The 27,874-nt window shown below is 42.6% G+C and overlaps 3 protein-coding genes across 14 annotated transcripts in view; 2 read left to right on the forward strand and 1 right to left on the reverse strand.

Moving 5' to 3' along the window:
* Positions 1-12,670, forward strand: part of COLQ (collagen like tail subunit of asymmetric acetylcholinesterase) — an 80,045-nt gene extending 67,375 nt beyond the window's left edge. Inside the window, exon 17 of one of the 2 annotated variants that reach the window (XM_087870184.1) lies at positions 11,788-12,670. In XM_087870184.1, coding sequence (XP_087726310.1) covers positions 11,788-11,923 — 136 coding nt within the window. In that variant the 3' untranslated portion in view covers positions 11,924-12,670. The remainder of the gene's footprint in view (positions 1-11,787) is intronic. The other variant, XM_087870183.1, reaches the window with a different exon arrangement.
* On the reverse strand, positions 682-15,641 carry EAF1 (ELL associated factor 1). Its single transcript, XM_045791720.2, has 6 exons — positions 15,284-15,641; positions 13,271-13,365; positions 11,234-11,370; positions 8,768-8,958; positions 6,836-7,069; positions 682-4,031 (listed from the first exon to the last, which is right to left on the reverse strand). The coding sequence occupies exons 1-6, from the start codon at positions 15,639-15,641 to the stop codon at positions 3,985-3,987; spliced, it is 1,062 nt and encodes a 353-aa protein (XP_045647676.2). The 3' UTR covers positions 682-3,984.
* METTL6 (methyltransferase 6, tRNA N3-cytidine) overlaps positions 14,694-27,874 on the forward strand; it is a 50,410-nt gene continuing 37,229 nt past the window's right edge. For 5 of the 11 annotated variants that reach the window (XR_015727860.1, XR_015727859.1, XR_015727862.1 and 2 more), the window contains exons 1-3: positions 15,615-16,875; positions 17,610-17,744; positions 23,463-23,633. Coding sequence is in view for 7 of the 11 variants with exons in the window: in XM_087870190.1 (XP_087726316.1) it covers positions 16,651-16,875; positions 17,610-17,744; positions 23,463-23,633 (531 nt within the window). In the remaining 4 variants the exon portion in view is untranslated. Of the gene's footprint in view, positions 14,985-15,614; positions 16,876-17,609; positions 17,745-23,462; positions 23,634-27,874 lie in introns of those variants that run through there. The other 6 variants (XM_087870194.1, XM_087870191.1, XM_087870192.1 and 3 more) reach the window with 6 other exon arrangements.

Below are 27,874 nucleotides of genomic sequence, written 5' to 3' on the forward strand. Positions count from 1 at the left end.
GGAGAGGGAGAAGCAGACTCCCCGCGGAGCAGGGAGCCCGACTTGGGACTCGATGCCCAGACGCTGGGATCATGAGCTGAGCCGAAGGCAGCCACTTAACCGACTGTGCCACCCAGGCGCCCCTAGCCTAGTCCTCTTAATGTGTAATTATAGTCAGTCCAAATCTCTGGAGCACCTATTTGGTGAAAGACGCCAGAGAATTAAAAGGGAGTATGGTCGCTGCCCACCCAGAAGTTTATAGACTACCGGGAGCCAAGACCACAAGACTGATGTGGGCACTGCTGTAAGTGGAGTGGAAGCAGGAGGCAGGGTCACTTCCAGCCTGTGTCTGTGCGGATGGATGAGTGGCATGGCAGTGCAGGTGGAAGGAATGTGGTGAGCTAAAATAACTAGGATATGTCTAGGCATTCAGTTTAACTGGTGCATGGTTCTCAGATTCAAAGCTAAGCTGCCTTTCCAGGCCAAGTATTGGCCTCAGATGCCATTTGGCTCACTAAAGACAACCTTTAGTTTTGAACTTCACACCTTTTAAAACTGAGGTGTTTATCCTAATGATCATAAACACCAAATTAAAAAGGAATCCATTTAGGTAAACTAGGCTTAAGCATAAAGGATTCTTAATAGAACCCTACATTTTTCATTGATTTCTAGTAAGAAAATAAAATCCACCAAGACATAGAGTGTATTGCTGACCTTTTTTTTTTTACTTAAATATAGTGATCTTTAAGAGAATAAACCAAAAAAAACTTTACACAGCAAATATTTTACATAAATGTAAACATGCACATCTACTTCATAATTATGCAAAATAAACTTTTAGGAACAAGATTTTAAAAATCATCAAAGAATAAGACAATGAATCCAAGACAGATAGGACAGAAGCAACAAAAATACATTTCATAACGCTTCAATTGGTCTTGTCTTCCAACCTACTGGTTAAGGCCTGAGTTTCAGAAATCCTACCTTCCTTGCCAAATGGAAACATCCAATTTGGCTGTACCTAATATACATCCATATAACAGACTGTTATCTTTCAAAATAATGTAATAAATACATCTCCCCCCCAACACACATACACACACCCCCATACATACACCCTACTTACCCAGCCTCTCATTAAAGATAGGAAGGATTTTGGAATTTTCAAGTTTTCCCACACTGAAGCACATACATATTAATACCACACACAGAAAAAAATGATTCTGCTATAGAAATAAAGTAATGAGTGGTATCATCACAAATCTCTAGTTTGTATTAAGTTTCCCCGAATCACATCTTTACTGTGGCTTGCCATGGCTCCTTGGGTACCTCGGATTTAAGTCTTTATACCTGCCTAGTGACCCACAGTATGGTAGACGTTGTACGGGACAAAGAAAAGGCAATTTTAACAATTCAGTTAGAGACTTCAGAACCACGAAAATCAGCATGGATCGCTTCCAGCTGTCTCCAAATGCTTGGAATGTTTTCTCCATGTCTACCCTCTGTACTCCACTGGCTGGTTTTCTCTGACTCCTCCCCACCAGGCTATAAGCATCTGAATGTCTATTCCTGTGGACAACCCAGGGAATAGAGATGAGAATGACAGTCCCTGCTTTTAAGGATTCAAACCAACCACAGCTCAAGCAAGAGGAAGGGTGATATGTCCGCACAGCACGCCAGTGCCCTGAAATGAATAGAGGAAGAGGCCACGAGGATGGCATCTACAGAGCGTCAGGCATGGGGCCTGGCAGGGGACAGCAGAGGACTGAGAAGGCACAGAGGCACAAAAAGCAAGTCCAATGAGGCCGGCACGAGGTTACTCATGAGAAGTAGTCTGTGAGGCCAAATTCTTGATTTCCAAAAGGGAAAAATTCCTTGTTCCGGTGGGTAAGGCTGGAGGGCTGTGGGAGGGAACCACCGAGGGCTTTGTGCAGAGAACAAACTGGAAACGGGCTAGAGGATAATCACGCAGTGTCAGGTAGGATGGGTGATGGAGGAACGGGTCTGAAGCCCAGAGAGCCCGACTCACCAAACCCAGTGCCACATGCAAGCATTTCCTATAGAAACAAACATCTTGACCCGACATGCCAAAAACCACAGCTCTGTCTGTATAAATCAAGACTTTGGGAGGGAAAAAAAAAAGAGAGAGGTTTAAATAGATATTTTTAGTTCAAGTTCCTGGAACCTGCCCCAGCTTGAGCAAGTTAAGAGCTGTGAAACAATTCCCATATCCAGTAACAAGTCAAGTCTCCCAATCATGACCTTCACCCTCCCTGAGCTGTCATTACCAAGGAATTACAAAACAATTTTTAATTCATTATAAATAAATTCCTACCTGCCATGATACGCACTGAAACCTCACGACGGGCTGAGAACCCCCCACAGAGTACTAGCGTGTCACCCTATTATCTATACTTGGTGGGGTGCTGTGAGTGTGCCGCCGGATGAAGGCACTGGGCCCACCTCGCCAGCTCACCAGAGCCCCCCGTGTGCATCAGACAGGTGACTTTATAAGGTGCAACTCCCATCAAAGCCCCCACCGTGAATCATCTAATTCCTTTCTAGGTCCGGACTGCTTCCACCCACAGCAGGGGAAGCAGAGGCCGTCTTTGAGTGGAGGAACCCAAGGAAGGAAAATCATTTTTAATGTTCTCGATACCCACTGAACCAAAGTATGGAAATTTCTCAGGAAATTTCTCTTCAAATTGTATTCAAATTACAGAAATGGGCTACTCCATACTCATCATGGGACGATTTATCACACATTCAGTCAATATGGAACATTTAGTAGTGAACAGTTTCCTGTAACAGATTCATTTGGAAACTGCACACTGCCAAAAGGCAATCCTGTGACTTTCTTCTAGTTGTGTATCAAAAATACAAATTGGTCTGGGAGTCAGGCACAAACAGTGGTAGAAAAGCATGAACAGAAATGCTTTCTCAAAGAATGTGCTCGGTTCATATTGCAGAACTGCTTCCTATCTAGATTCTGGTTTTTGAAAACGTGCTGCTGGTTCTTTTGTTCGGAAAGTTTCCTTCACTACACCTCTTTTCCATTCCTACCTCCCCCTACTAAAATGCACCGAAGGAGGAAGCCTTAGCATGGATCTACATGGAACTAGAAGCCCCCACCGGACTGCCTCTCAGGTGTCAGTGCAGTGGCTGCTGGTTTAATCTGCTCACCCAGCCTCATGGATTTAGGGGACTTTCTGGATCAGAATCTGAGTCAGAGGTACCCAACACTTTCATTTTTTGGAATCCAATAAAAGCTCCAAGGTACAACTCAGTGCCATGTCTAAGAATCTCCAGTTCCATTAAATGAGTTTCAAGGGAGGGAGCAGCAGGGAAAGCCTGGACTGTGGGCAGACCGGCCATCAGCCAGCCGTGGGCCTCTCTTTCCTTATTTGTAAATGAGGGGTTGAACTAGCAGAGCTCCAGGGTCCTGCCCGGCAGACGCTCTAGGACTCTCTCCTGAAGTCCATTTCTACACAGGCTTATCAGGTTGCGTCCGATGAAACTTCCTTACCACTTTGTCTCAACAGTGTAAAGTGGTTTTAACATACTTCTATGCTGCAGTTTGAGGTTTCCCTCTCTCTCCTACCCCTCAAAGACCAGGTTTCATTTCATTAGTGCAGACCACTTGGCCAAACTGGTGGCTGCTGAGGTTTAAAACGGAATCACTGGCCTGGTAAAGATCACAGCCTTTGAGTAACCTAGACCAGGGCACACTGGTCTGCTGCACATGAACAGTGTTAACCAAATAGAAATATAATTCTGTTAGTTCTTCCATAGTTCTACTTCGCAACACGAGATTGTTCAAAAATTACACGAGAAAATCACCCATCACCACTAAGTTAAAGACTTGAATATCTGAGACCTCCAGAGCCTCAAATTCCTACACAGTCACGATCCACAGCGTGTCCCTCTCAGCACGGGGCTCCGTGCGCGCGCAGCCCGGTCCAGCAGCACATCTGTGCACGAGAAGCTGATTTCGAAAGATCGACTCTAGTCATCACTGTCACTGCCAGACTCACTCAACTGCAAGTCATTTCCTATAAAAAGAAAACAGAATCACACCAAAAGTGCACAACGTCAAACGGACTTCCCCACAATTCTTTGTTTGACTGCCTTGGTTACCACACTACAGTAAAACCAAGCCAACTCCACTTAACTAGGGAGGAAAATCGATTTGGCTCAGTGACAAAACTGATGCAGTCAATGTTTTTAAAGAAATGCTATTCTTGGTACCTGCAAAGCACAGCAATGCTGCTTACTGGGATCGAACAGGCAAGGAGCAGGCCAGACAGCTTTTAAATGTGTTAATAAATGGCAGGAAAGCATGTATAAATAACTGATTCACCATCTAGAATTGTCTACATTAAGTTGCTTTATAAAAGCTAAAATAACACAGAGTTAGGCTTCCTACTGAGGAAGGTGAATACTGTTTATACCAGGAACACGCTAAGCCAGGATCCCCTCTGGGACACCTCTGTCTAGGATATTCATGTTACTTTAAACCTCAGCTCGACTAACGAGCTTTTGTAAAGCCTCCGATTTCTGTTTAGCATGCCGAATTTAGGTTTCAGGACTGAAGAAGAGAAGTACTCCACATTTCAGTCTCAGATGATGATAAGAGTAACAGGACCCCAGCTGATACCACAAAAGTGAACTACTACATGACCAGATTACTGATCCCGAGGCCAGCTCTTCTCAAGTTTGTTCTGAGGACTCTGGGGTCCCTGCGGCCCTTTAAGGAGGGTACTTCCTTTTCTATTCCACACCTGTGTGATGCCAGATTTTCTTCATCTACATCAACCTGAACAACTTAGGGCAACAGACTGAATGCAGAAGCAGGTGTAGAATCCAGCTTCCTACTAAGCCAGACATTAAAGAGAGTTGTAAAATTGTAAAGCTGTGTTATTCTTCTTACGAAATATTTTGATTGAAAAATTTGTTCTTCATAAATATGTTACTTTTGTTAACGTGATGGTTATTATTGTTACTTTAAATGAATTATTGGATATATTTTAAATATTTCTCAGTTTTAATTTCTAATATGGTAAATATTGATAGTCATATGGAAAAAGCTCTTTGGGGCCTCAATAATTTTTAGAATCAAGAGGTCTGAGACCCAAGAATGTGGCAACTAACGTTCTAAACTTAAGGAAGTCACCGCGGGCATGGCAACCGCTGGTCACTCCCCATCAGCTAAGCTGAGCATGATCTCTTACACAGTAAGACACTGTGCATTTAACAGGTCAGCGTAAATGGAGCTGAAAATCTAGTTTTGAAATTGCTTATATAATTGATTTGATTCAGGTTCAAATTGATCCATTTATTTTTGAGGAAAGAAAATATAATCAAGGTTACTATTCAGGAAAACAATTTTATAATGACTTTATATATTTTTATATCAGGGTTAGCAAATTTGCGCTATTTACTGTGATTTTAGGGTTTATAAGCCGGTTCCAGCTGACAATCCTGGTTTAAATAACTCCAGTGCTTTACTGTCTACAAGATATGCAAAGCTAAGGTCTTGCAATTTGAAGAGCTGCAGAACAGGATGACTTGGAGCCATAAAGAGCTAAAAGGATTTTAAGGCACTGGTTGTCAGGTAACACCCACGGTGCTTTTTTTTTTTTTCCCCTCTTTCTTTCTAAGAGGAAAGAATAATTTAGCATTAACTGGGCAAAATTAGGAACTGACTTAAAGCCACAGTAGCTGTCTGGTACTTTCCCACTGTGAACACCAAACTCGCAATGTGAAAACTTACTCTCCCTAGCCAACTGAGAAGAGCATCAAAGCACCTCCCTGATACCCAGAATGTAGGCCCACAGAACGGAATAGCAGGCAGGATCCTTAACTGATATCCTAACGGTGTTGAACTCACTCAACGAGAAGAGCAGGGCCTTGAGTAGTATTTCTCCAGTGGGGGTGGTTTTGTCCCCCAGAGGACATCTGGCAATGTCTTGAGATATTCTGGGTTGCTACAACTCGGGCAGAAGGGAGGAAGAAGGGCACCTAGTGGGTAGAGGCCAAGAATGCTCTTAGCCATCCTGCAATACATATGACTGTCCCCACCCCCTCAACTAAGATTTATCTGGCCCACAATGTCTCTAGTGCTGACATTGAGAATTACCTTTGCCTGGTCCATAGTCGTAGGGTTAACTAAGTTAGCTCCCCCACTATTGCCTCCAGACCTTCCAGCCTCCTCAAAGGCAGGCATGCCAGGTGAGAGCATTCATTAGGATTCTGGAGAGAGAGGGGCATAGGGAACCAGCACTCTCCCCACCTCCAATACAAAGAAATTTGTCTTTGTTCTTATTTTACTCTGCTTTACTTTAATATCAACTGCAGTGAGAGCCACCCAGACATTGCAATGCCGCTTCCTCTCACTCTTGCCAAAGGCTAGTTGGTTTCCAAATATATCCTAATGGCTTAGGTTCCCAAGTCTGTGGGCTGTGAGACACCACAGTCTGGAGAATTGGGTTCTTGGGACTGTAAAAAGACCTGGACGCAGGGGGCAGTATGGTGGTAGGCAGCACCCCTAAAGCCTGGTAAATGCAAAAATAAAGAGCCAAGCTGTTCATGTTCTAGCATTTTCCAGAATTCACAAAACCTGATTTGTTCCAGTGGGGGAAAAAAGAGAAAGAACAGACTTTTTAGTTTTGTACTTCCCTTTTTTTCACTGTTTGATAACTTACTCCTTTCTGCTCCAAATTTTTCTTTGTTGGGATCCTTTCTTATGCCTTAAATATCTTCTGGTGTATAGATTCTGGCATGAGATAGACAGAAGCCACATCTCTGGCCTGACATGCCACCCCTCTCTGAGCCAGAAAAGGGAGAGCACACTTACTGAGTGTGTTCATGAGCTGGTTGCTTCCTTGCGGCCGGCTGGTTCCGTTGGCCACGGCCGGCCTGCTGTTGTAGGGCTGCTGGTGTGCGGGCTGCGGAGGGGACGCCGGGCCATTGTCCTCACCCCCACTGCTGGAGCTGTCGTCATCGCTTCCTGACGAGCTCTCAGAGTCTGAGGAACTGCTCCCACTGCTGCTGCTCATCTGTTCAATAATGTCAACTTCGGCCCTCAGCTCTGGAATAAAATGACAGGACAGGGATGAGCACAGCAACCGCGCTCAAGGCCACACACCAAACCTTCTGTAAACAGTGAGGTGGCAAGACCAATAGCAATGAGGAAGAACTTAAACTCCTGTTTCTTAATTCCCTAAAAACGTACAAACAAAACGACTAAAACCAAAGCCAACAAAATAAAACTCTGTCTTCAGAGAGACAATGGAAACATTAACTTCACCCCAAATAACCAAACAGAAAACAGTTTCAGATAATGGCTGTTCTGTGTAAGAAATGAATCAAGTCTATTTGCCTTATCTACTTAAAAAAAAAAAAAAAAGATTGTGAATTATTAGATTAAACGCCAAGTGAGAGAAATTTTAATGCTGAGGGGTTGAACAATACTTGACTAGGCGCTGGAAGAGCTGGATGCTTGTTTTGGATCTACCTCTAACCAGCAGTGAGACCCAGGTGGTGGCAGATGAATTTCCCAAGACACTAGAAAAAATCAAAGGCCAGAGCAGGCGGCCTCTGAAGTCCTTTTCGGCTTTCTTGTCCCACAAAGAAACTGAGGCAGGCAGGAAGGGGAACCACGGTAACTGAAGGAAAATGGGGACACGACGTTCTTCCTCTGCCCTCTTTCCGCACCTCACTGACAGTCATGCCTGTCAGGTACCACACTTCCTACAGGTGAGCAGCAGGGAAGGAAAACATGTGTTCCTAACCTTTCCGACGTCACTGAGAACATCAAGGATACATCAGAGAATACGTTAAGATGACGGATTGTCCTGTCCAAACATACCACGTGGTTTTAAATGAGTTTGGTTCCTTTAAGCACAAATGGCAATAAATAACCACTCACGGTCCAATTCCTGTTCAACTAAAATGAAAACTCTGATCAACAGCATTCCAATATCCATGAGGAAAACAAAAACAAAAAACAAAAACAGGAGGCTTAACAAATGTGCACCGTGCACAGGATGATTCTGTTTACTAAAAGAGAGCACTTCCATAAAGGAAGAAAAGGCAAACTTCCCAAGGACAACTCTTTATCTTTCCCTGTTTACCACGGTTACAGATTTACTTTTGCTTCACAGAACTGTACAAATCTGAAATAACAACACTTACCCTCATAACTTCCTAAGAGTCTGGACAACTAAAACCACCCAATTCACTGTATGGGGAGAAAGCCAAGGTGATCCTGGCTTCGGGTCTACACTGGAGAGAGCCTGACCAGACCTCTAGGTCTTTCTAGGCCATGTCCGTTTCCAGGTCCCCAAGGCACTTTCGTGCTCACACACTTTGTGTTAGTACAGGGCACTGGTCCTGGTATTTTTGATGTTCTTCTGACCCAGATACTATACCAACATTGACACACTTGGTTTTCACCCCAACACCTTGGAATTCTCTTCTCCCAAAGCCTTAAAGGCATGTTGTGTAGACCTTTGGATGGCAGTCATGCTTGTTTATACCCTGGGCCTCTAAGCAGAAAGTGCAAAGATAGCCACAACTCCAGTCACTATTTCCGGACCCCCTTGTCCAACGAGGCAACTGGCAACAGCCCCCACCCACATCATCTCTGGAATGATGAACTCTGCAGAAATTTCTTTCAATGGCAGAAAATGCCCGTGCTGTCAGGTCAATACAAGCCTTGTGATCGCCACAAAAACACCAACGTCCCACTCCAATTTGCTATCGTGTTCCAGAAAATGCTGCCTACCTCTTTTGATGTCATCCAGCTGGGGCTCAGGTGAGGGGTTATCTTTCAAGGGAGAAGTTTTGGGTCCAACTGGAGGCTTTGTTGGAGCTCTGAATGGCACAGGTGGCGGAGGTGGTGGTGGCTGTGATGGCTGTAGGGGACGAGGAGGCTGCTGTTCCATTCGAGCTTGGATTTTACTGCTCCCCTCGGCTCTGAAATGAGATATGGACATTAATTGGAGGGGCAAAAACAGTTCTCAAATCTGTTCAGGGGACCAAGTACTCACAGGTCTCTGCACAACCCTGTGCTCTTTATTTTTATTTTATTTTTTTTTTAAAGATTTTATTTATTTATTCGACAGAGATAGAGACAGCCAGCGAGAGAGGGAACACAAGCAGGGGGAGTGGGAGAGGAAGAAGCAGGCTCATAGCGGAGGAGCCTGATGTGGGACTCGATCCCGTAACGCCGGGATCACGCCCTGAGCCAAAGGCAGACGCTTAACGACTGAGCCACCCAGGTGCCCCAACCCTGTGCTCTTTAAAGACTACTTCAAAATGCTGACGTTTGTCATTGTCACGGGAGCGACTCACTCCACAACTGCCTGGTGCACTCCAGTACCGCACTCTGCACCAGAGATGCAGAGATGAACAAACAGGCTTGCTGTCCTCACGGAGCTCCCGTTTTATACCACGCAGATAAAACCGGTATGTAGGACACAATGGGATTGAGAATTCATTTTACTAGTAGACAGCAGGATTATTTACCTGACCTGTGTACAATACAAAGTTATATTCACAAGTGCATGAGTTACTAAGGAAAACCAGCTCTTGTGATACTGGCTAGTTTGCAAATTTTTGCATGATCTATTGCTGCTTGCTCATCTTGTCACATGCCAGCTCTTGCAGGCAGACAAGCAAAGCATTCCACTCCAAACCGAGAACATTTTATTCCTTAACATTCTTTTGTAAATGGACTAGCCCAGCAAACTTTGGGCTTTTGAACTTTGGTGTGCACACAATCACCTGGGGAGCTCATTAGAACGCAGATTCTGACTTAGCAGGTCCTGAAATTCTGCACTTCAAAAAAGCATCCAGGGGGCACCTGGGTGGCTCAGGTCACGATCCCAGGGTGCTACGGGGAGTCTGCTTCTCTCTCCCTCTGCTCCTCCCCCTGCTTGTGCGCACTCTCTCTCTCAAATAAATAATCTTTTTTTTTTTTTTGAAGATTTTATTTATTTATTTGACAGAGACAGCCAGCGAGAGAGGGAACACAAGCAGGGGGAGTAGGAGAGGAAGAAGCAGGCTTCCAGAGGAAGAGCCTGATGTTGGGCTCGATCCCAGAACACTGGGATCACGCCCTGAGCTGAAGGCAGACGCTTAACGACTGTGCCACCCAGGCGCCCCTCAAATAAATAATCTTTAAAAAATTAAATTTAATTAAAAAATAAAAAAGCATCCAAGTGATAAAATGCTGCTAGTCCACAGATGACACTGAGTAGTGAGAGCCATGCCCACAACCATCAGCGGGTGGAGGAGTTAACGTGGCACTGGTTCTGGGAGGTAATTAACACAAATATATCCCAGGCTGGAGAGGAGCGGGAGCTTGGAAGCGCATGCCCAGGGCAGGGCTCAGCTCTGGCTGGGACTCCAGTGAAGTCACAAGCTCACTCATAATCAGTCTCTTCATCTGTGTGCTTTTTTTAAAGGATAACAATAGCACCTTTCTAAAAGTTATGTGTAAGGTCAGGTAGGATAATGAATGAAAGCATTTGGCATAGTGTTCAGCACATGATAACCCGTCAATAAATGGTAGCTACTTTTATTTTTTGTGGAACGAGTACAGAAAAATGGCTTGAGAAAACATAAACAGAAAAACATCATCAGGCTGTAACACTCTAAGATTTCAAGACTATATTACAATAATAGCTGTATTACAATGTGAAAAATAGAACCACTGGGTTGCTTCTATTTATGGAATAAATTTTGCCTTTAAAATCTAATTGGCTTCATATTAGACATGTAATACCTGTTAAATTAAGTATTAAAAGAGCTCATTATTCAAAAAAATAGGCAAAACTTTATTTTGGTATTATAAATACCTCAAATGCATCTTGTGAAAAATTAATGTTTTCAATCTAATAAAGAATGTATATCACTCAGTGATTCTTTCATAATTAGAAGTCTGAGTTTAAATCTTATCCCCTTACGTGGTATTATATCAATAATCATGAGATTAATAAAATGGATTTAATTGTAAAGTACCTCCTTTTCCCCAGTGGCTTCCAGGTTTCAGCTCTTAAAAGCATTATTTCTTTTTATTGCATTTGAGGAAGCAGTATTTTACTGACTTGTCAAGAAGACAGAGAGAGCCGTTAGATTACCGATAGTACACTGAGTACCCAGATGCTCACCTCCTTACAATATAAACAGATAGATAATGCAAAGATGTAGAAACCCCGTGTCAATCTGTATCTGGTTATTCACATACCTTGTTTTCTTGACCTGAATGCTGCTACTGAGTTTCTCCAGCACATATTCACCAGTGTCATGATTAATGATAAGCACACAGTCTTTCTGATAAGGCCGTTTGTTCCCCTTGAACACAGTCATTGGTGGTGTAGATCCCTAAATGCCACAAAAGTATACTAAAGCATAAGAGGATCAAACCAGACACACCCGTTATGAATATCAAAACTGAATTTACAAATGACTATCTCATCAAATCTTGTATCAAAGCTACTCAAATAGAACAGAATAAACTGATTTCTATTTTAATTCCTCTGGCTTCCTAGGCAAAAAGAAAGGGGAAATAATAATAAGCAAGAAACTATAACTGTGCCACTGCTTCTCAGTAATCGAGAAAGGTAATATAAATTTGCAAAATTACTGTACATTTTTCTAAGGACTCAAGTTGTGTTACAAATAATGGCAAGGTGTGAACTGATAAAAATAGATTAGCCATTACTCAGTATTCCACTGAGTAGAACTTTCTCTATGACAGTAAAACCAGTAAGTGATCTCTGTATTTCCTTGTAATTTCAGAGTCCGGGGCTTCCCCTCAGGCCAAGTAACTAACAGAGCATTCTCTAAGGGCAGCTCGGAATTCTGCTTGGCTCAGAGTAAGTACCTCATGCCACTCATCTGCCTAAACCCTTCAACTGCTACCCTGTTGTTCTGAGATCAAAGAATAAAATCTTTAAACCACACAACTGGCCCTTCTGCCTCACCCTGGACCACTCAGCCCTCGGCTCTGCGGATTCCAGAGCAGAAGGTGGCTGGCCTCTCTCAGATCCTCACGCTCTTTTTTTGCAGGGCTTTAACAACTCTTCTGCCTGCAACATCCTGCCCTTTCTTCTCGTTCTATTACTCAACCTTCGAATCTGCTCAAAGGTCACTTCCTTAGAGAAGCCTTCCCTGATTTTCTAAAATAAATGCTGTTTTTTATATTTATTTAATTCCAGACCATAAGCTCCCCAAGGGCAAGAAATATGCTTGTGTTGCTTAAGATTGTATTCTTAGTGCTTAGTAATGGGCCAGCACACAGTAGGCGTTCAATTAATATCTGACATAAATAAATAAATAAATAAATAAATAAATAAATAAATAAATAAAAATTAATATCTGACAACTATAGGTTTAATACCTTGTATAGAATCAAAAACTGCTTGGCTCTTTGACTCCCTATTCACAGGGTAAAAACTTAAGAGTTGGAAGGGACCTTAGAGACCACTTATCTAACCCCTTCATTTTACATCTGGCAAACGAAGATCCAAAGGGAGATGATGTAACCTGCCAAAGGCAACAAGTAATGAAATAGCAGCTGGAACTGGCAGACAAGTAATCGTTCCTCAGCGTGAAGCTTCTTGTCCAGAGCCTTTTCATTCTATCACTGGTTACCAAGACCTCATTATGTTCCAGCACAGGACTGTGACATGCAATGACACATATTCATTAAGAGCATTTTGTTTGATCCTTCAGGCTTTCTGATTACAGTGTTGCCTTGGGCAAAGCTCAAAAAAAATCTCTCTGCAAGGGATCTCAGTCTAGCTTTTAACTGGGTTCCTCATCCCTAAATCTGATCCTCTGGTTCTTGCTGGAAACTTTCAGCCTGCACTTCAGCTTCTGCCAGATATACGAAATACGTCAATCCTGCTCCTGCCTGCCTAACTCCTGACTTGCCTGTGCCACACTCCTAAACTGTTGTTGCTATAAACCAACAGAGCATCTAGGGCTTTGCTCTCTGGGGAGGAAAAAACGCTATGCAGATCTAGAAGAGGGGCTAGGTATCCAGATAGGAACATTGTCTACTTCGTAGCAAATGGGAGAAAAGGGAGCTTGGGGAAAATGGCAAAGAATCATTTTTACTCAGGCACCTGGGAAGCATGAATTCCACCCAACCCCACCCCCAAAATTCCTTTTCCCCTTGCGCTGGAACTTTAGAAATCTGGAGGCTTTTAAATAGTAGGAAATTCAAATGGCAATAAACAGAATGAAGATTCGCTGTGATTCCAGTGCATAAACTTACAGGGATATGTGGCAGTGTAATTGTGACTTCATCTCCTTTGCCAACCTGAAGTTCTCCTTCACAAGAAGTATCTATAGATGCTGGCTTAAAGTCATCTAAAGGGAAAAGCAAAAGAGCATTTATCCACCAGGTTACTTATACTAAGCCTCCTAGACATTCTAAATAAGAATTTAAATAAGAATTTAAATTTTTTTGTTATTCCAGATAAATGGAAAATACAAATCTAGAATTAAAAAAAAAAAAAACTATTTCATTGTGGAAAACCCCACGTATACAAAAGCAAAGAGAATAGTACAATGAGCCCCTGTGTACTGTCACCCACCCTCAATAATTACCAACTCAGGGACAATCTTGTTTTATCTATACCTCCCACATACTTTTCCTCCCATCCCCACTGGATTATTTTGAAGAATAAAAAAGCTAAAATTCATATACCATTTTATCAAGCAAAGATACTCCCTTCTCCCAAGTGACAGATGAAAATTAATGCCTTCTCATCCATAAGGTGTTTTATCAGGGTTGTTGTGTACAGGATCAAAAGCGACAGAGCATATTAATAAGATTCTGCAATGGTTAAACCCTATATGCAACATGAAAGGCCACAGTACCACATAAGCTGATTTCATTTTGCATAAAACTCAAAATTAGGATTTGCCACACTCATGTTCCATAGGTTTAACAAAAATACTCTTGTGAAAGTACAGAGCAGATGGTTGAACTGTACCTCCAAAGGTTAATCCTGCCCATATCCCCCAACTGCTGCTGAAGTACAACGTGAACAGCCATCTTACTCCATTCTGACATACACTGGCCTCAAACTGCAGATCGGGTGCGGATGTGAAGCGTCCCAAATTCCACATTGCCCTTCACGCTATTAAACCATCAACTTAGGAAACTGCTCAGGAAATGATGCTCTTATCACATTCCCAATATCCTCCAAAAGAGCCAATCTGCTGTCAGTAGGAGACACAGTAATGGTATGGCAAGTGACCACAGAATAATGGAACGTCATTATCTAACACGCCCTCTTCCAATGTGTTGAGTCACATTTATTAGCTCCTTAGACAAAAACAAGTCTTAACCAGCATTAGCACTCCAAGACGGGAAACCAGGAGCTTGTGAATCACAGAGGGATGCTCCCTCAGCCCATTCCTAACAGCCAAAACTTTACCCAGGACATAGAGCGGACGTGCCCTCCCTCAAAAGGCAGAGTCTGTAATCATGCAGGAAAGGACGGTCCCGCATAATGACTATTTGGACATTCTTCATGCCTCCTCTTCTCTGCCTCCAAACATAGCTCAAGCTTTAATTTATTCCAGGCTCACGAATTCTAATTTTATTCTTCACCCACATGGCACTTGGGACTGAGTTAAAGTCTGGGTAGTACAGGTGACCTCAAAAGGCAGCGGAGTCAAACGAGGCACGGAAAGCTGGAGGGGAAAGACTGATGGAACGCACAGAGGATGCGAATTCTCTGGCTGCCGAGGGGATGAAGCGCAGACTCGGGGTGACCAGAACAATGAGGAACGAGGAAAGAAGGCTAAGGGAGACAGAGAGGAAAAGAATGGAATAGGAGGGAGTCGATGAGGCTCATGGGCAAACGGGAAGAGTCCTTTAAACGTGGAGGACCCTGCAGGGTCATCAGAAAGGGGGATGGATTAGAGGGAGAACTGGAGTCTGACATGGGGTCACAGTCTTTCCGTAATAAAGAGGGGTAAGTTTCGCATAAGGAAGGGCTGGGTGGGCGGATGAAAAAGAAAGGGGCCAATAGCCTTCTGAAGAAGTATTTGGGGTCACAAGACAGAAGAATAGTTGGGAGTGGCGAAGGGTTTGGTTTGGGAGTGAGTTGGGAAAAGGGGGGGCCGAGGTCCCGGAGGATCTGGGGTAAGAGAGAAGGGAGCTGACGTAGGCAGGGGTTCCTGGGTCTTGGAGAGCCGAGGGAAGAGGAAGGAGACGGGTTGGTTAAGAAGCGGGCGCAGGGGCCGAAGGGAACAGAGGGGAGCGCTGGCTTACAGCGAATGGTGTGGAAAGAGGCCCGCGGCCGCTTCTCGAAGCTCTCCCCGAGCCGCAAACAGTGCTCCTCGCGGTCCAGCAGCGGGTTCGCGGTCCCGTTCATGGCCCCGCACGAGCCTCGCGCCTGGACCTGCACTCTCCTGGCACGGCCGCGGCCCGAGCTTCCCGCGCCGGCGTCCGGGGGAACTACGCTCCCTGGAGCGCTCGGTGAGCCCAACCGGCGCCCACCCGGGGCCGGAAGCAGATCCTCTCCTCCGCGGCGCGGTAGGGGAGGACTGCGCGGAAGCAGGGCCGCGAGACTTCCGGCGTCGGGGAGGGACCTCTGGGTTCGTGGCGGAAGTGGCGGGGGCGGTACCATGGCAAAGGTTTCCGCCGGGAGAGGTCCGCGAGGCCGGTGTGTCCCCGCGCGGCGGCTCCCCGACTCGGCTTCCGAGGCCGGGGCCGGACTGAGGGCTGCGTGCGGCCCTACCCGTCCAGGTGATCAGTAAGAAGTGACGACGGTGAGCCCGAGCGCGGCGATCCAGATGAACATGGGCCTGAGGGCTGGTGTGGCCGGCTGTCCGCAGGCCCTAGCGGCCGAGGCGGCCTAGTTCTCGAGCGCCCTGAGCCCGACGGATCCTTCCCTGCGCGTCATTGGCCTCTTCTCCTTCACGCGTTAATGGAGAAGCAAGAGCCTCAGCCCCTGGAAAGAGACGCCCCCTCTGGTTCGTGAGACAGTTTCTTGGGAGTGCGCTCAGAGACTCAAGCCGCAGGACTTAGCTCCTAATCCCACCCCCCAAAGTGAGTCTCTGATCTTTGGGAAGTGATGACCCGACTTGACCACCCATCGCCAGTTCAGGGAGCTCTCGTGGTGTTATAAGTCGCCCCTTTCACGGGCCCCGAAAATTGATGAGTGTTTTCTCCCTAAGGTTTCGCAGTCAGTTCTTGGGCGTGTCCTTTTTCTGAACTAAACCGATATAATAGTTGACTTGTTCTGGTATGAACTAGGAGTTTGATGCCTGAGAGTGCTGGCCACTGAATGTAAGCCCTCTGAAGGTAGGGCCTATGTCTTGGTCTTTGTGACCAACCTCTTGTGTAGCGGGCCAGTTTTGTGGAGAGTCGGCATCTAGTAAACGGTGAATTGAACTGTTTGGTGAAAGAACTGTTCTAGAACCACTAATCCAGCGTCTTAAAAACTTCTAGAAGCACTAACCGGAATCTCCTCCTTTTTCCTGCAAAGCGCCTAGTACTGCCTGAGGCTTGAACCCAGCCTGAGAAGCCACATCTGAAAAATCGTGCCTATGTCTGCAGTATCAGCTTGGATTCCTCACTTATTCAGGGATGGGTTATCTTCAGCATTATTAAATATATTAGCATCAATTTAGGAGATGGCTTCTTTGCAAAGGAAAGGGCTGCAAGCAAGGATTCTCAGCTCTGAAGAACAGGAGAAACTGAAAAGAGATCAAGCTTTGGTGTCTGATTTTAAGCAGCAAAAACTGGAAAAAGAGGCTCAGAAGAACTGGGACCTTTTTTACAAAAGAAATAGTACTAACTTCTTCAAAGATAGACACTGGACCACCAGAGAGTTTGAGGAGCTCAAATCATGTAGAGAGGTAAACTAATATTGTACCTTATGTGAGTTGTTTTTCATTTAAAATGCGAAGAGGAGTGTTTATTGCATTCCTGTGGGGAATGTGAGGTAGAAACTTTACGAAGCCTGTCAGAATGCTTTGTTCCTTAGAAATACACTGTTTGGTTTCAAGTAGTTTTAGCAGTTCCTGGGTTATATAATCCATAGGAAAGCGAGCTTTAGTAGAGATTTTCTATTTCTTAAACCCAGTCTGAAAGTCGTAAATATTAATTTCATACTGGGTGACTTCAGTGACAGATGCAGCTTCATAATAAAGATGATGAACACTTTACATGACCCTTTTCTAGAACTTTAAATGTGTTCTGTAATTTAAGCCTTATAATAACACTGTTGAGGTAGGCATCATGATTATCCCCATCTGCTGGTAAAAGTGAGGAACCAAGCTGTTTTCAGTAATTTGTTCAGTGACAGAACACAGGTGACGGGAGGAGTCCGGATTTGAGTGTAAGCAATTTAGTCCCAGAGCCTATTTTCTTAGCCATTATGCTGTGTTTTCATCATACCAAACTACCCAGTCTTGGATGACCACAAGTGAGGTGTCTGTATCAGCTTTAGGTTATCAGTTCACTTGTTTATTGTCGGCTCCCTGGGGGTAGAGACCTTGTCTCTCTCGTTTTGAGAGGTATTCTTGTAGTTTGCTTTCTTTTTCTATGATCCAGATGTAGCATAGTATGACTTTGGGTTCTCTTTCCTCAGTTTGAAGATGAAAAATTGACTATACTTGAAGCTGGCTGTGGTGTTGGGAACTGTTTATTCCCACTTTTAGAAGAAGATCTGAATATCTTTGCCTATGCCTGTGATTTTTCTCCAAGAGCAGTTGAATATGTCAAGGTTAGTGCTCCATCATATATTCTATTGTGTTGCTATTTTCTTAGAGTTCTCTGACTTGCCCTCTCTACCCATTTGCCTAATTCCAGTCCTCTCTTTGAAGCCAGCCAGCTGTGATCACCATGAGTCTGTTTTTCCCGCTTGCATACATATATAGTACCCACAAAAACAGCTTTATTCAGAAAAGTAGAAAGAATTACCAAAATGACACCCAGATACTTAGACCCAGATTTACTGATTGCCAGCATTTCGCCACATTTGTTTTGTAGACTTATTTCTTTGCTGAGCTATTTTAAAGATTTTACTTATTTATTTATTTAGAGAGGAAGCACACACACGCTCAAGTGTGGGGAGGGAGACAGGGAGAGAAAGAGCTGCTTGAGCAGATGCTGTGCTGAGTGCAGAGCACTACAAGGCGCTTTATCTCAACGACCCCGGATCATGATCTGAGCTGAAATCAAGAGTTGGATGCCTAACTGACTGAGCCACCCAGACGCTCCTGCTGAACTGTTTTAAAGTAGAGATGTCAAAACACTTCCCTCCTAAATATGTCGTCCTACATATTAAAAAAAAAAATAAGGGTTTTTCCTTTATGACTGCGATACACTTATTATATCTAACAAAAGTAACTGTAATCCCCTAATGTCATTAATACCCAGTACAGATTCAGATTTACTTAAATATTCCCAGGTGTCTTTTATGGCCGTATTTCATCAAGGACTACATCTTGTACTTCCTAATGTACCTTAGCCTAAAACATTTCTGCCCTTCCCCTTGACCTTTTCCCCACTGGCATTGAGTTTTTGAAGAGCAAGCCGTTTTCTTATAATGTGGCCCCACATTCCAAATTGGTCTGATTGTTTATTCATGTCATCGTTCAGCTTGTTTCTTTATCCGCTGTGTTTCCTGTAAACTGGAAGTTAGATTTAAATCAGGTAAAATATTTTTGGCAAAAAGACCATAATAAGTGATGTTGTATCTGTGATACTGCATCCTGTCCAGAGGCATTAATGTCTGGTAACCTCACTATAAGTGTTGCTAACTTTAGTTTTGATCACTGGGTTAAGGTAGTAAACTACCTAATTCCTACCTAAGATGTACCCTCTTAAGGGGTACAAATATTTACCTTTTGCCATTAGCAAATATGTGGGCGATACTTTGGCAAATACCCAATTTTCCATCAACCTTTAACCGTTTTAGCGTCCATTAGAAGTTTTGTTGTTGTTGTTTTTAAAGATTTTGTTTATGTACTTATTTTGGAGAGAAAGAAAGTGTGCGGGGGGTGCTGGCAGAGGCAGACAGGGAAGGAGAGGGGCAAGCTGACTCCATACTGAGCATGGAGCTGGGTGTGGTACTGATCCCACGACCCCCCAAGATCATGACCTGAGCCAAAATCAAAGAGTTGGACACTCAACCAACTGAGCCACCCAGGCTCCCCTAGAAGTGTTTTTGATAGAACTATAATAGTAACATAACATAGTACTATAACTACATTGTACTATAACTCGCTTTCTTCACTCCGCGTCGTATCTTACAGAGTTTATCTTAGTACGTGTAGGTCTACCATATTTTATCTGTTGTAGTAGTCTATAGGAGGGATCTACCACACTTAACAATCACCCTGTTGATATTTGTTTAAATCAGTTCTAATTTTTTACTCTTACAAATAGGGTTAATCAGCATTACGCACTGCTCCCCAAAACACGTGTGTATACTTTTCTCTATGGTGATAGGAGAATTCCTTGGAGAGAAAGCATTTAAATTTTAATATTTCATATATATATTTTTTAATTTAATATATAAATTTTAATGTATAGCTACCATTCTGTCTATGCCCTCACCATTTTTTTTTTTTAAGATTTTGACAGAAAGCGTGCACGCACAAGTGGTGGGGGACAGGGAGGTGGAGAAGAAGCAGGCTCCCCACCGAGCAGGGAGTTGTGGGGAGGGGAATGGAGCTCAACCCCAGGACCCTGAGATCATAACCTGAGCCGGGGGCAGATGCTTAACCAGCTGAGTAATTCAGGTGTCCTGCCTTCCCCATTTGATATCAGTCTTTTATATCTCCCAATCTTATGTGCAAAAAGTAATATTCCATATTTTAATGTTTATTCCTTATAAATGTAAATAAGCACTAGTTTTTCTTGTGGTTGTGAGTTCCTTTATTCCAGATATGTTTATGGAGAGCCTCATATGTGCCAGTTTTAGGGGATTAAGTAGTAAATAAAACACAAAAGAACCCTCAGGTGGAGTTTTTGCATTATGGTATGAATTGTCTGTTCATAACCTTTGCCCATTTTTTTGTCATTTTCTTATCTTTAGGGTGTACTCTGAATATTCTGTTAGATTTTTTGCAAACATTTCTAATTAGCATTTATGGTATTGTCTTTTGACAAAATTTAAATTATGTGCAGATTTATTAATCTTTTCAAGGTTCTAAGGTTTTATGTCTTGTTTAGGAGTTCCGTAACTGCCTGTATATTTTTTTTAAGTTTTGGTTATTAAGTTTTTTAATTAATCTGGGAAAATTTGGGCCATTATTTCTTCAGCTCTGTTCTCTCTTCTTCTGAGATTCCAATTACATATATGTTATACTATTTACTATTGTCCCACAGCTCTTGGATGGTGTTTTGGGTGGTTTTTTTTTTTTTTTTTTTTTAACTTTTTTTCTCTTTGCATTTTCAGTTTGTATAATTTCTTTCATCCTATCATGAAGTTCATGGATTCCTTCTAAAGCAGTAAGCTTTGATGAGTCTTTCAGAAGCATTCTTCTTTTTGTTACTATGTTTCTTGTTTTTAGAATGTCTAGTTGATTCTTTTTGTAGTTTCTGTTTCTCTGCTGAAATTACCTATCTGATCTTGAATTTTGTCTTTTTCATTAGAGCCTTTAATCACAATTATTTTAAACGCCCAAACTTTAGTTTCTGGATCTATGTCGTATTTGAGTCTGGTTCTGATGATTGCTTTTGTCTCTTCAGACTGTTTTTTCTTACCTTTTTCTATGCCTTGTAGTTTTTTGCTGAATGGCGGATATGTTATATAGGGCAGTGGATACTGAGGTAATAAGGATTTGTAATAATCTAGGCAGGAGTTGAGCTGTGTTTGAAATCTGTTGCTGTAGTTACCTGTGAGGCTTATTGTTGCTATGGACACCACAGACTTTAGACTTCTCTGGTGAGTTGGTTCATGTCTCCTTTTTTGGCTTTGGGTCTTCTCTTTGTACTGTTCCTTGTAAAGAGCCTATCTCTTGCAGCTTTCCCAGCTGCAGTCCACTGTTGTTATTAGCACTGGACACTTGTTGGTAAGATGCGGGAGAAGGGATTGTTACCTCATGTTCTGATTCTCAGTTTCTGAACTGTATAGTGGGCCTGTGCCTCAGGAGTGTGGTCTTCACAAGTATTTCGGCTGCTCCAGGACTAGAGCTTTTCTCTCCCTTCCCTCCTCAGGAGGTATATACCAGTGTCCTCCTTTCTAGGGTAGATGCCACTCTCCCTTCAGATTAAGACTAGGTTTGGGGCACCTGGCTGGCTCAGTCAGAAGAGCATACAACTCCTGATCCTGGGGTTGTGAGTTCAAGCCCCACATTGGGTGTGGAGATTACTAAAAAAATAAATAAAATTTAAAAAAAAAGATTAAAACTAGGTCTGAGCAGAGTAATTTCCTTCCCCCAGTGGCAGTGGTATTCCACCAGTAGCCTAAGGCTGTAGGCCTCAGATGGCCTTTCCCCTGCATTTTAAATCTTTTCTTCCTTAAAAGAGATGAGAAAGGCCAGCAACAAGATGGAGCACCGTCCTGTCTGTGAGAGCTCCATGATGTTCCTAGAGGAAATACCTACAAAAGAATGGGAACACCCCTGTTTCTTCAGCCCCCAGGGGCTTCACACTATAACATCCACACTCAGTTTCCAGCAGTTTATCAAATTTCTAGTTTTATCTTTCCAGTCTGGAGGCTTCTGCCTCAAGTAAGCAAATGCTTAGATCCTGTTCTCTCCCGGAAGGCACTTGTCTGTCTATCGCCATATTTTGGGATGGCTGGTGGTTCTTTGATGGGTTCCCAAAAAAGTCATTACTTTGCTGTCTCTCCATCTGTTTTCTTATTATAAAAATGGGAGCTGGGACACCTGGGTGGCTTAGTTGGTTGGACGTCGGCCTTCAGCTCAGGTCATGATCCCCAGGTCTTGGGATTGAGTCCCACATCAGACTCCTTGATCAGAGGGGAGCCTGCTTCTCCCTGTGCCTGCCACTTCCCGTGCTTGTCCTCTCTCTCTCTGACAAAAAAAATTTAAAAAGAATGGGAGCTACATTTTTATACCTCTACATCTTAGAACTAAAAGTAGAAGACTTTTAATTCATCAGGGTAACCAATCATCCTTTAACGTAAGTATAGAACTAGTTGTTCAAACAATAAATAGAATAAGAAATTCATTTTTCTTCCTTGATAATTGTCACCTTTATTATCTATGGTTTTTTGATATACTTGTCATCTTTGTCATATGCAATACTAAATTCCTCTATATAGAGGGGGTCTGTTTCGGGGACTCTGTTCTGTCTCAGGGATTTATTTGTCCCCATTCTCAAACCTCATTGTTTTAGTACTACATTTTGTAATATGGTTTGATGTCAGCAGTGTACCTTCATTGTTCTTCAATTTAAAAATTGATTTGGCTATTCCTAAAGATTTTTGCTTCCAGATGAATTAAATTTGCCTTGTCCATGGATTTCTAGAAATCCATTGGGATTCTCTTGAGATCGCGTTGGATTTAGAAGTGGAATTATGGGTGGAATTGACATTTCAATATTGAGTCTTCCCACCCAGTACTTTTGTGTCTGTGTTTATTCGAGTCCTTATTTATACTACAGAAGAGATTAATATTTTTTATTTTTTTTATTTTTTAAAGATTTTATTTATTGGACAGAGAGAGAGACACAGCGAGAGAGGGAACACCAGCAGGGGGAGTAGAAGAGGGAGAAGCAGGCTTCCTGCTGAGCAGGGAGCCTGATGTGGGGCTCGATCCCAGGGTCCTGGGATCATTACCTGAGCCGAAGGCAGACTCTTAACAACTGAGCCACCCAGGCGCCCCGAGATTAATATTTTTTATAATGCTCTTATAATGCCTTATACTTTATGATACTCTTTCTTTATGATACTCTTATACATTATCTTTTCTTGTAATGCTCTTAAACCCACCATCCACCATGTACAGGAACACACTTGTGGCAAAAAAAAAAAAGAAGAAAAATTAGGTTTACTTAGCTTGCTGCCTCAAGGGAAAGTATGCCCCAAAGAACTGTGGGAGCATCTCCATGAGTGGATTTGGAAGGACTTCCCAGAGGATTTAGACTTGTAATAGGTGATTCAAAGGAGAGGATTAAGGAAGTATAGGTCAGTTTTATCATCCCTTTAGAAATATATACTTCTAGAATGCTCAGCTTTGAATATGTGATAGCTTGTGTTGTCTCCTTAGTTAAAGATGATTTGTTAAAATGAACTCTTGCTCCTCCTAGCAGTATTGAATAGTGCATGCTTTAGTGTACAGATGCTGCATCACCCAGTTTCACCCAGTAACAAAGTGATCTTTGGTTTTTGTGCAGCAGTGCACAAGTGGAAATAGGATCTCCTTTTATTTTTTCCATTGGATCTCCTTTTGATGCTGAATTTTTCTATGTGTGTCAACACGGATGGTGTATTAAAGTTCTTTTTTCTTTTTTCCCCCTTCCCTAGCAAAATCCTTTATATGACACAGAAAGATGCAAGGTGTTCCAGTGTGACCTAACCAAAGATGACCTTCTGGAACATGTGCCCCCAGAGTCTGTGGATGTTGTCATGTTGATATTTGTACTGTCTGCTGTTCACCCTGATAAGATGCACCTTGTCTTACAAAATATTTACCAGGTTAGTGATTTGGAGCCTAGAGGTTGGACATCCTGATCTTTTTGCTTACCTCCCTTCTGAGGCTCATGTCTAGATTCGCAGAGTCTCATTCTCACTAGGGTAGGCTCTGTAGTCAGTGTATGGAAAGGGGTTCTCCTACTTTTAAAACATTCACCCTAAATTCTGATTTTTCTGGTAGCCATCACTGCTCTTTAGACCTTGGCCAGCCTTGGAGCAAGGACGATTCTGCAATTATCTGGGCTCTGTACATGGAATAACATGCAGATATTCCCTGCTGGAAAGTGAGGGGAGAGTATGGTTCGGTGGTCAAGAAGCACCTGGCTTTCCTGCTTAAACGAGTTCCTTTACCTCCCTGAGCCTCAGTTTCATTACCTATAGAATATTGAGATACTAGGTTGTATGAAATATATGAAATATGTATAAAGTGCTTAGCACGATGCCTAGAACATGGTAAGTGCTCTTTAGAAGTCAGCCATTGTTGTTACTAGAATGGGAAGAGCCCAACTGCTCTGGCCATCAGGAGGCTGCTGTAGCACTCAGGAAGTAAAGAGACACTCTGATGTCATGTGACTCAAGACGTATCATCTCACCTTCTTCCTTGGGCATCAGTTTCCTTGGCTGTAAAATGGGGTCTCTCAGAGTTACTAGGAGATGCAGGTGAGATCATGAATGAGGCTGCTTTGTAAACTGTAGTAGAATTTCTCTTACATCTATGGCAACAGTGTTGATTCATTTAAAAATCAACTAAATTAAATTGTAAAAAAGGTACATTCTTACCTTAAACATTTTATTATAACTTAAAATATGTTAATATTCATTCGTTACTCTTTCATATAGAGCCATGTCCTTTTCTTTGAGTAGGGGGCTGTTTATCATTTTTCTTACATGAACCACATATACAGTAGAGTTTTGGTTTCTTTAGAAGTGGAGTGAAGGGCTCCTGGGTGGCTCAGTTGGTTAAGTGTCTGCCTTCGGCTCAGTTTGTGATCCCTGGGTCCTGGGATCAAGCCCTGAGTTGGGTTCCCTGCTTAACAGACAGTCTGCTTCTCCCTCTGCCCCTCCCCCTGCTCGTACTGACTGGCTCGCTCGCTCTCTCAAATAAATAAATAAAAAGCTTAAAAGTGGAGCAGAGACTTAAAAACAATTGGAAAGTAATGTGAGGGCAGATTCTTTAATATTTTTACCCAGACTTACCCTTGCTTCTCCCACACCTAATTAAATAGCAGTTTGTTCAGTGCTGCTTTATCAAGTATCGAATGTACTTTTAGAAAACAAAAGTGCTCATTTTTTGCATATTGCATTGTTTATGTACTCATATATAATTCTAAATCTAAGTACAGCTGGCATAAGCAAGTTTGGGAACCAACACAGGTGACCTGTGGTAAGCACACAGCTCACCTGGGGGCCACTTAAGTGCAAAGGCACATAGTCTAGAAAGCCTGTAAGCCTTCCCTGTACAGTGAGTCAGGGGCCTCAATCAGCCTGCTTTATAAAGGGAGAAAAGAGCAGTCAGCAAGTTGAAAAAGTAGGTGTTTTAAATGTTTTTTAAGAAATTCAGGTATTGCCATGTTAGTTTCAGCTCTCTGCTTGTGAGGTTTTGTAAGGTTTTTTTTCCTCCTTACTTCCCCTTTCCCTGCCCATGGTATGTGAGCAGATGAGAACCCAGCATGTCCCCACAAATGGGCGTGGAACTCAAGCTGGGTGAAGAGGGAAGAGAGGGCATCAGGGAAGAGAAGGTAGGATCACCTGATTTGAAGGTCCAGGTGAGGGCAAATGATGATTAGATTAAAGATGGGAAACTAGAGAGAGCTGGAAAGATGGGGCGAGTGGCTAGGGTGACTTGTATAACATTGAGAGACTGGAGGGGTTATACTTTTTGCTCTTTTTTTTTTTTTTTAATGATTTTTTATTATATTATGTTAGTCACCATACAGTACATCCTCGGTTTCCGATGTAAGGCTCGATGATTCATTAGTTGTGTATAACACCCAGTGCAGCATGCAATACGTGCCCTCCTTACTACCCATCACCGGTCTATCCCATTCCCCCACTATACTTTTTGCTCTTGACAAGACTCGGGGACATTATCATGGGAGTGAGTAGTCCAGGAGGGTGGAGGACAAGATCTTGGAAGAGAGAAGCTCAAGTCATTAAGAGGCCAGCATATTTGGAAGGACAATCCGCATATTGTGAAATTGCTCAGAACTAAGAATGGAGTAGTATTAAGGATAGGAGAATAAACCAGAAGATACATTCAATCATTAAATAGGGAAATGACCCTGGAACTAATAGATGACAGTAGCATTAAAGGATAGCAGATGATATAATCTGATGATAAGAGAGTCAGGGCTAGGTGTAAGTTTAGGGAGGAAAAAGAATACACAAGAAAGTAGTGGTGAGAGCAGGCAGGACACCAACCTCATCTCCAAGCCCAGTGGTACAAGGGTGAGTGGAGAGAACACAGCCCTGGCTTGAGAGGTTGCAGGGAAAATTGTGTCCTTAGGGGACGGTCTGTTAGCACAAGAATCTGAAGAACATTCAGAAGAGGTGGATACCAGTGATTTCCCTGATGTAGGGTTTCAGGGATTGGGGAGAAGTAGGAGACAGGGACAGAATAAGGAGTATCTAGAACTTTATGGGAATGAAAGTGCTTACTTCAGTACTTCTTTTCAGCATTACACTGGAGGTCCTAATCAGCTCAAAAAGACAAGGGGAAAAAAAAGATGGGGAAAAAAATAAGGATGAGAGACAAAACTCACTATTTGCAGATAATGTAATTGTCTAATTAAAAAGTATTCAAAGACTACAGAAGTATAAGATGAATGTAATATACTTAAAATGTCACTGAGCTATACACCTAAAAAAGAGTAACATGCATTGTGCAATTTTACTTTTCCATTTAATATTATACATTTTATTTATTTTTTTGTTTGGTTATTTAGGGGTTTTTTGGTAGGGTGTTTTTTTTTCCCCCCTGAAGAAATTGACAAACTGATTCTAAGTTTACATAAAAGAACAAAGGGTCAAAACACTCCTGAAGGAGAATGAGTTGGGAGAAATTTATACCCTACCAGATATAAGGACTTACTGCTACAGTAATTAAGACAGAATGGTATTGACAGAGGGACAGACAAATTGAATGTGATAGCTTAAAAATCGAGCCATGCATAAATGGAAATTTGCTGTATGATGGAGGTGATAATGAAGATCACTGGGGAAAGAAGGACTGTTGAGTGGGTGCTGCTGGGACCACCAAGTGTCCATGCAGGCAAGAGTGAAATTGTCCTCCTCACATCCTCTACAAAAATCATTCTGAGGTGAATTGAAGACTTAAATAGGAAAGACAAAAGAAGAAAATACAGGAAAGAATCTTTATGACCTCTGAGTGGTGAAAACTTTTTCAAGACCCAAAGCATTCTAAGCATTAAGATGATTATAATAAAAGTAGGAGTTTCTGTTCTTCAAAAGATAATATAATACAAAGGAATTTAAAAATTTAAAGTCTGTAGAACTGATGAAAAGATCAGTATCCAGAATATGTGAGGAATTCGTGTGTAAGAAAGACAAGCAGATGAACAGAAGAATGGCAGACATGAGTAGTCATTTTATTGAAGAGAACACACACATGAAAAGATAACCTCACTAACCCAGGAAATATAAAATAGAACCCCAGTGAGACACCGTGAGATTATCAAAATTAAGAAGTCTGACAAAGTCAAGTGTTGATGAGGATATGCCTATTCTTGACTTAAATGGAAACGTAGAATACACTCTCTGTATTTTAATAGTAATGAAATGTTATATATATATTTTTTTAATTGAGTTGAGCTGTCTCAGTTCACACTTGGCCCCCGTTCTAACCTTTCTTTAGTAACAAATTCCATTTCAGCGATCCTTTCTATTTTTCCCCCCTAATAGAAATCTTTTTTCTGCTGATCTGGAAAAAGTTCACAGTAATAGTGGATTGCTGGCTCGGCCTCATACATAGTAACTGAGTGGTTGAGTTGAAATCATGTGCTTCATCAGGAAATTACCAGAAGGAGAAGTTATCTCTCAGCCTCCAACGATAATAAGACAGTCTTTGGGCAGCTCTGAAGCCTTGTTTGAACAACCACAGAAATAAGCTGTCGTAAGGTAGATGTGATTACTGTAGGATGTTAACGCTAGAGAATGTTTTAAACTACGCAAGTTTAAGCTGAAAGACAGCCTTAAGGTTGAATTCCCTCATTTTTGGAATAGAA

This window comes from Ursus americanus, chromosome 20, assembly GCF_024610735.1.
Source record: "Ursus americanus isolate L20-20 chromosome 20, mUrsAme1.1.p, whole genome shotgun sequence".
In the NCBI taxonomy this organism is placed as follows: Eukaryota; Metazoa; Chordata; class Mammalia; order Carnivora; family Ursidae; genus Ursus; species Ursus americanus.

Coding starts and splice junctions, on each gene's coding strand:
- EAF1 (XM_045791720.2), bottom strand. CDS start 15,641: ATGGTACCGCCCCCGCCACTTCCGCCACGAACCCAGAGGTCCCTCCCC. Junction 13,366..15,283: donor CTCTTTCCACACCATTCGCT/GTAAGCCAGCGC, acceptor TTTTCCCTTTAG/ATGACTTTAAGCCAGCATCT. Junction 11,371..13,270: donor TTACACTGCCACATATCCCT/GTAAGTTTATGC, acceptor TGTGGCATTTAG/GGATCTACACCACCAATGAC.